This window comes from Seriola lalandi, unplaced genomic scaffold (assembly GCF_002814215.2).
Source record: "Seriola lalandi dorsalis isolate HSWRI2012SDOR001 ecotype SW California unplaced genomic scaffold, Sedor1 jcf7180002054945, whole genome shotgun sequence".
Classification (NCBI taxonomy): domain Eukaryota; kingdom Metazoa; phylum Chordata; class Actinopteri; order Carangiformes; family Carangidae; genus Seriola; species Seriola lalandi.
The window spans coordinates 2268499-2276983 of NW_019525496.1; the positions used below are offsets into that span (position 1 = coordinate 2268499).

General features: G+C 39.8%; 1 protein-coding gene across 4 annotated transcripts in view; it reads left to right on the forward strand.

Annotated features, from left to right (window-relative positions):
- The first annotated feature begins 6071 nt into the window (after window positions 1-6071).
- pbx3b (pre-B-cell leukemia homeobox 3b) overlaps window positions 6072-8485 on the forward strand; it is a 58181-nt gene continuing 55767 nt past the window's right edge. For 2 of the 4 annotated variants that reach the window (XM_023394100.2, XM_023394098.2), the window contains exons 1-2: window positions 6073-7581; window positions 8191-8264. In XM_023394100.2, coding sequence (XP_023249868.1) covers window positions 7334-7581; window positions 8191-8264 — 322 coding nt within the window. In that variant the 5' untranslated portion in view covers window positions 6073-7333. Of the gene's footprint in view, window positions 7582-8190; window positions 8265-8485 lie in introns of all 4 variants that reach the window. The other 2 variants (XM_023394096.2, XM_023394101.2) reach the window with 2 other exon arrangements.

The following is an 8485-nucleotide window of genomic DNA, read 5'->3' on the forward strand; positions in this document are numbered from 1 at the left end:
AAACTCACCTTTCACCATCCCTTAAAGTGGTTATTTGTAAGTTTTCTCTGCCGCCGAACATGGTTTCTTGCCGGGATCAGGTGGTGGTGATTGTTGCTTGACAAGAACTTTGGCCATTGTTGTAGAAGAAAATACAGAGACAACGTGATAGAGTTGACATTGGTGTTGCTTTCCACCACTGGAGACAGCTCTTGATGAGTAAAGGAATGAGGTTTTGATGCTGAACTCACAACCTTTCCTCTCGACTACTAAGTAAACAGCTGTTAAATAACTCCTTAAAGTTCACCAATTGACATACGTCTTATTTGTTTAATCCTTACACAAACCAAAGTGTAAAAACAACATGTTTCACCCTGTTCTTTCTGCTAAGCTACTGTAAGCTAACTTCATGTTTACGGCACAGACATAAGCGTGGTGGCAGTCTTCTCATCTAACTAAGACAGTGCATAATTTGCCAAAATATCAAACTTAAAGTTTGAACTTTGTCACAGGTGAAAACATTGTCAGAGTTTATGTACAAAATATGCATCGTGCCTCTTTTTGCTGTTGCTTCATTCATTTTTTATCCAAATGTGACTTTTGTTTTCACACACCGCTGTTCTTCCATGCACCAAAGACCATTTCAGATAAGACGAGTTATTTTTCTGAACAATATACTGATACAGCTTTGCTACACTCTTCCCCTCGATTGAGAAAAAAAGACAGTGGGGCTGTACCTCCATAAGAGCCTCATAAAAATAATGAAACTCTGAATGTAACGGCTCTCCCTGCTTTCCAGCAACACTACATTTGAACTGTATGTCGACAAAGCAACAAAGTCATCACTATCTACAGCGCGAGCTTGCATTATGCTGATGAATGGAGAGCCTTGCCAGATTACTTGATTTGATAAGCAGTACAACCCATCGGTAACATAATACATCACAAATTGTTTTGTCAACAATTTATGATACCATTTATCAAATGACCATCGCAGTGGGCTGAGTTATGGTGTCATAGCTGGCATAATGTCAATACTCAAGCTGAGTTGAGGGCAGTCTGGCCACATTGATTTAGACACGCTACACTCTGACCTCTTCGGAGATTTTCTCTTCATTACCAGACAAATTGATGTTGAAGCGAGACAAAAGTTGTAAAATTTAATGTTTAAATCTTTACAATTAAATATATGAAGGAGATAAAGTAAGTGAGATAAAGTCCAGAGTCAATGTTGTGTATGCCGGGTGCAGTTCGATGAAGACTTCGGATTCACAAAATGAGCCTAAGTTTCAATTTTGACTTTAGAAACGAAGCAGCGTATGCTCAAAAGGAATTCAGATTAATATATTTAATTGGACACTAGTTGATATTTATGAAAACCTTCAGTTACGTCTGCAGATCGTTACATCTGTCCATCAATTTTCCTGCAGATGATCCACATCAGTGTCACATGGCAACAGAGTGAGCACAGCGCTCCATGACATCCCGTTCATCGCCGACTTCCGCCAGTTTTTTGTCACATAAAAAAAAAAAAAGTCTTAGAAATCTGTCAAACACGTGAATTTTGCAATGAAAGCTTTGCAATCAAGGTCTGATTTTATTGCGCTCCTGAGAATCAATTTGGGCTGCAGCCTGGATAACAATTAAAATGTAAGGCCTTAAAATGCCTCCCCAAGTCAATCCCTGTCTCTGGTATTGACCAGAATATATGGCCCGTGTCCAAGCCACCACCACTGGCTGGCCAATCTTAAAGGTTACTGCAACCACTACATGTACCCACATTAACAGGACACTCACCTCTCTGGGTTTATGGCCTGTGTAATAATTTTAAGCAAAGAGAGAAGTGCATTCAGTGGAGACAGTAACAGCGAGAGAGTCGAGGGAGGACAAGTATAGTATGATTGATCGTGGTGAGCAGTATAGCTGTGTACCTCTCACCTTCCCCCCCGATTACTGCCTGCTCCTGATCTCTCACATCTGTCTTGACTTCCTAAAGAAACAGATTCCTTACATATAACACTGTTGGGATTAAAACTCTATCAAAACGTTGACTTTTTAAGGAACATCCTGCTTTGTATTTGTGCAGTTTCACACATGAATGAAGTGTGGCCAGAGTGGGGACACTGAGCAGCTCCACTGGAGTAGCTGAAGTCACAGTAGGTGTGGTGTATTGATTAAGATTGGAGTAGTTTCGCCCAGATTTACAAACTACAAACTCACAACTACAAAGTTAAATCTACCCCTGTCCCACAAACATGTCAGAGATGTATCAACCCTCTAATCGTGCATGTAACACTCTTACCAGTTTATTAGTTTACCTCCCACACTACCACTTGAAGTGATTTAATAACCACAGGGGGAGTTAACAGCACTTGTTAGAAGATGAAATATTTTCTGCATAGTTTCAAACACACTTTGTACAGTCAGGGCTGCAATGTAACAAATCCATCGAGTCCAGAAGGGTTAGCAGTTTCTTTGCAGATTAGGATTTTACATAGAAAACATATGATCAGCTCATGAAATATGACACATTGCTGTAGATTAAAGTATTCAGCAGTATATAAAGTGTTTAAAATGAGCTCCTCCGCAACTAGCTACAACTGTAAAATGCTTATTATAAATGTATGCATCAGCACAAATTATTCAGTAATGTAATATATAATAATTCTGCTCGATAGTGTTTTTACACTGTGGCATTGCTACTTTCGCTTAAGCTAAGGATCTGAACGCTTCATGCACCAGTGTCTGCAACACACAACACCTGATACCAGGAACTTTGCATTTCAGCTCTGCTTGGATATTAGTTCGCTACACGAAAACCAAGGAGCAGATTCGACAAATATTCATGCTACCTCTCTGTGCTTTCACGTGTGCAGCCGTAATGAAGACAAAGTGCACGCGTACCGGCGACAAATACCAGGAAATAAATAAGAATAAAGTATCCAAACCAAATGAAAGACTGTTCATAATTGGGTTAGTAATGTCTCTGGCACCGTCTGCTCGGTCATTTCCTCCAATCTCCCCGAGCAACAGGGGGATCATACAGGCGTCATTCAGACCAGGAGGTATCTCGCCGCCGTGTGACAGGCTACCTTCACCAGCATACTTTCACTGTCTTCAAAACCAATTCTGATTCGAGGAAGCTTAGAGGAAAGACGAACGTCATCTTCAGATGTAATACAAGCAGCGATTTCACAAATCTTTTAATGATTTGTGACCCCTTTGTGGACAGCAAAATTGTGAAATCATGCACCCATAACTTCTCACTTAATCTGTATTACTCTCATCACAACAGAGCAAGCCACTCTATCAGTAAATGCTAATCTCCTAATTAACAAGCTAATTAGGCAATTACAGCTTTGCAGAAGGATGCCTAAATGAAATATGACAACACAGTCACTTTCTACAGCACCTGTGGGTCTTTTCAGATGTCACAATGAGAAGCATGATGACAAAGTGTTGTCTCTACACTCATAGGTGCTTATTTCTATGCCTCGCTTAGCTCATTTGTAAAAATATTGTCATTTTATTTAACCTAATGCACGGTACATGTGGAAACAACTTGTCAAATTACATGTAAATGATTCCTCTTCAAAGAATCAAACCACCAGCATTTTCAAGACATTTTAGAAAATGAAGTGTACAGAAAGCAGTGGGTAGCACAACCCCTTGGTTGTGTAAACAGGGTTTTGTGAACTAGTAGCACCACAGTGTCTTACTGTAAGGAGCTGTCACATACGGAAATGAATTATGTTGACATATGGCTGAAAACAACGGTGAATAGCGCTGCTATGCAATGCAATGAAGAATCATGCACTGCAACAGAGGAGAGGAGCCGGAGCTGTACCTTTGAGCCCTTCTTGACAGGTATGTAGTGTGACTTGACAGCTCAGTATTTCAATGATAAATGCAGTAGTCCTGGGACTCCCATTTACTAAACTCAAGAGTGTGTTGCTCCGATGCTTCAAGGTCAAATGAATGAGCAGAACAACACAGGCCGCTAAATACAATCTGTTTTTTTTTTTTTTCTTCAAATATTGAAATCTTGTGATATTTAGATCTATAACTTCAGGTCAACATTACTTATGTCCTCAAGTTTTAAGGACAAGCTGAACACTTGTATTAATGTCTGAAGATACTCATTAATAAATTCAAAATATATCAATTTATTTTCATGTAGTGTCATATAAAATTAAATGTACTAAAAGTTATGTAATGCATCATTTGTTCTCAGACCTCTGAAGTTTTGACTCATCCTCAGTTGCTGAAAAAAAAACAGACAGGGTGATGTCCCCTTCATTGTAGAGCAAGATAATGAAACATTGTGAGCAGTTATTTGAAGTAATGACTCACTGTATCGTGACTACAGTCGAACTTCTCAAAGTAGAAGTTGCTTCCTTTTCTGAGGATAAATCCGGTCACTCAGTTCTGACGCATGAAGATGATTCACAACCAAACACCAGGTAATTCCCGATCCGTCCACCATTTTTTGACCAAAGAGAACATGTTATTTTTAGCACAATATTTTTGATGGACGCAATTAACTCAGTATTCGTCAGAGCTTGCAATAATGACTAATAACAAATGATGGAATTTAATAGAAATTGATGAAAATTGTATTTCATTATCAACCCTGTGTGTTCACACATGGTGTTTATGTCTGTTTGATCTTTACTAAGAAAAGTGAGTTACAGTCTGAGCTTTGCGTAACGCTGTAAAACCAAGAGCTTCCCTGTCAGAGATGTTGTTGGTGTTTATTTCATTTAATCCCAAACCAGGAGCTCAGACTTGAAGGTGATGCTTTACTTGGTGTCCTGCAAGTTTGTTTTCTTTTTACTTTTTCATTTTTTGAAGGGGATAAACACGGTGTTGCAAGACAATTTGCAGATGTTTTTGACCAATTTCACAATCTTATGACATTGTTCAGCTCCCTTTGTGTTTTCAAACTGCAAATGAAACCAAATACCTAATGACGGTTTGTCTGTTTGTGCATAGTGTAAATAAATCTGTAAGGATGGATAACACAGTGCCTTTAAAAGGTAAACATACCAGCACCAACAAAACCTCTGGAACATGAGAAATGTTTTTTTTTTTTTTTTCTCTCTACCAGCTTCCTCAGAATAAACTGTACTCTTTTGTCAACTTTGTCTGAATTCTGGTCCCTGTTTGTCTCATCAGTGCACAAGTTCAACAGTGCATCAGTTTAAAAAGAGACTAATGGAAACAAAAAAAGCTCAAAGTGTCACACATCTCTTCAAATGAATTTTTACGCTGTTTCCTCTCTCTGTTTTTTTCTTCTTAGCTTAATTAAATATAAAACTTCAGTGAAACATTGGAAATATAAAAGATCTCTAAATAATGTGTCACTATAAACTACTTAGAAGCCAAACTTTAACATATTTATGGATTATTTGATGGGTTTTGGTAGAAATTACACCCATAATGGTTATTTTGGCTGCCAGAGAAGATAATATCTCATGTGAGCAAACAGAACTGTACATGACGCGGCAGATTTGTCCTTATTTATGTCGACTTTGCCACTTTATTCCATAGTCATCATCAAACCCAAATCAAACAAATCCCTTCTGTCAAAAGTTCAGCATCATGACATGCTGTCTTTCTATAACACCCCAATGTAGGAAAATCTAACCTGCCTTTAACTCTTCTCGCTCTAATCCTGCATGAGTATCATGAAACACCTACAAAATGAAAGCAAAACCCCGTTTTTCCCTCCTTTTTCTTTACAAATCCACGATCTAGATGTTTATAGTGGAGGTGCACAGTGTATTTGCTGCCTCGCATCCAGCTCAACAACTTGTCTGCTGCCATAGCAACTGCGGAGGAGCACAGAGCAGCGCCGCCTGCTTGTGCAATGGATGTCACTCGTAGCAACGACCAATCAGAAGTTCCCATCCTTTTGTACCAGCAGTGTGAAGATGGAGGGATGGAGTGGGTGGGCTTTCGCCATCATGCATCTGCCAGTAATAGGACACTCGGATCGTCAGTCTCCGTCAGTCTAGCCCGGGATTGGTCGAGGAGCTTGACTTTCCAATAATATAAACATGTCTACTGCTTGCCTGGCTTGAACCAAGGCTTACAGGGGACTGTGCAGTTCTACATCAAACTGTATAAAAACTCTCATTATGTATTTGGCTGTGTGGTTGCAGGGCTAAATCTTTATCACTGCTAGAGAATATGCACATAGCTGCACGTGCACGCGTGAGGAAACGAGGATACCCTGCTGCCGCCGCTGCGAGAAAGAGAGAGGGGGACTCTGCCGTGCTTTCATCATTATAATCACCATCCTAAGTACTAGCTCTTAACATTTTGTTTTTCGGTGTTCAGGCGAGAAGTGACAAGAATATAGACCCCTCCTCTGCAGGGCGGAGCGTGCATTTTCATTTCGTATTTTGTATGTTTTTTTTTTCTACCCCTGTTCCCTGCTCTGACACGTCTGCACTGAGTGAGTGGCATTGGCACACTGTCAATCGCTCACTACCGCTGCCATCAAACAACATAAAACACACACAGGCAGAGGCTGGAGCTCATAAATTTCAGCAGGGCGAGATATTTTTTTGCGCATCGCCTGTACACAGCGTTGTATCCTAATTAATTTCTTCTCGCTGTTGCCTTTTTTTTTTCTAAAAAGAAACCCCTAACTTTTTGTACATTTCATATTTTTTATAGTCACATTTGGACACCTTATGCAGCAGATTGTGTATATATTTTTTTAAATGCTGTCAGTTGTCGCGGGAGTCATTTCTGCACATTTATAGTTGGCAACACCTGCAAGCCTAAGATTTTTTTTTTCTCTTTTTTTTTTTTTTTTTTTTTTTTTTTTTTTTTTTTTTTTTTTTTTGATTTGTTTACACGTTTCCACATTGGATATTTTTGTTGCCGGTGCTTCACGCGGAGGATTTGGACATTTTTTGGAGAGGAAATGCGATGGGAATCCCATATGAAGAGCGCTAATAAATGAGAGATCACCAAGGAGCGTTTCTGTCTCTACCACCCGTCAAATCCCAGAGAAAAGACAGATTGGCATCAGGATTCGTGCGGGATACGATGGACCGTCAATTTTGACAGAGAAGTTTTAAGAAGAAGATAAAAATAAAGATTTATGCATTTTTCTACAAACGCAGCCACGCGTTTTGGCACTTTGGACCGCGCGTAAAAAAAAGCGAGAGGACAGCGAGAACTTGGACACAAGATTTACGCTAAAACATCTCTGCTAGTCTTCATTTTAAAAAAAAAAGAAGAAGAAGAAAATCACCGTGTCTGCTCTGCATCGCTGAAGAAGCCCACGGCCGTACATCCCTCCAGTCTGCGGCACATGTTGTAGCCGATTTCGTATATGAGTTTTTCAATTTGTGTGGCTCAGTGCACAGACTCTTTAGCGGCTACAATGGACGATCAAGCCCGGATCATGCAGTCGATCGGCGGCGTTAGTCTGGCTGGCCACTCGGTACAAGGAGGCATGGCACTGCCGCCTCCACATGGACACGATGGGACAGACGGAGACGGAAGAAAACAAGACATTGGTGACATTCTCCATCAAATAATGACCATAACTGATCAGAGTCTGGACGAGGCGCAAGCAAAGTTGGTTGATTTATATGTTTTATTAACTTCGCCCCCCCAAAACGCTGAACGCATCATTGCTGAGTTGTGGCCCGCTTAACTTAACTCCCCCATGCATAACAATAGACTGGAGTGGCTTTAATGATAATCTTCCACTGAGGTGTATTTAGTGCCTCGCAGGGCTTTAACACATGAGAAAGTTGTCACTGAGGGAACAACAGCTTTTTATTTAAACTGCCTGTGTGAAACTGAAAGAGGTCGTGCTGTTCAGAAAGTTCATGTGCACACATGTCCTGTAGTAAATGTTCATACATCTGCACAACTATAGGCTAAAAGAAAATTAATGCCTGTAGGCTCATTATAGAAATGAATTGCCATTGCATTGGCATTGTATTTATAATGGAGCATTATTATTAGTCTAATTTATTTAACAGATACCTTTATTTCCTTTTTCCCAACTTTGTGCAAATTCTCCACTGCTACAAATGATAACTTTGGAAAGACCTCTGTGTTGGAACATAGTGACAACTAAACTTTATATCTGAAAATATCCATTCACTTGTTAATGTTTAACATGTGATTGATCAGTGAACTTATTTCAATATTTTATCTTTTCTCATACTGAAACAGGAAACATGGACTGAACTGTCACAGAATGAAACCAGCACTCTTCAGCGTTCTCTGTGAAATCAAAGAAAAGACAGGTAAGACCTTTATGTAAAAATATCAACTCTCAGAGAAATAGCACAGGAGCCTGAATGCGATAGCACATAGAGATTTCAACCTCCCAGGGATCCGATGGCAGCCTGCATCCAGGTTACAAGGGGACCTCTGCCCAAATTAATCAATCACTTTTTTTTGAATATGTCATTGTGCCACACAGAAACAATCCTGTTGTAGCAGCAGAGGTAGATTTTTTTATTTT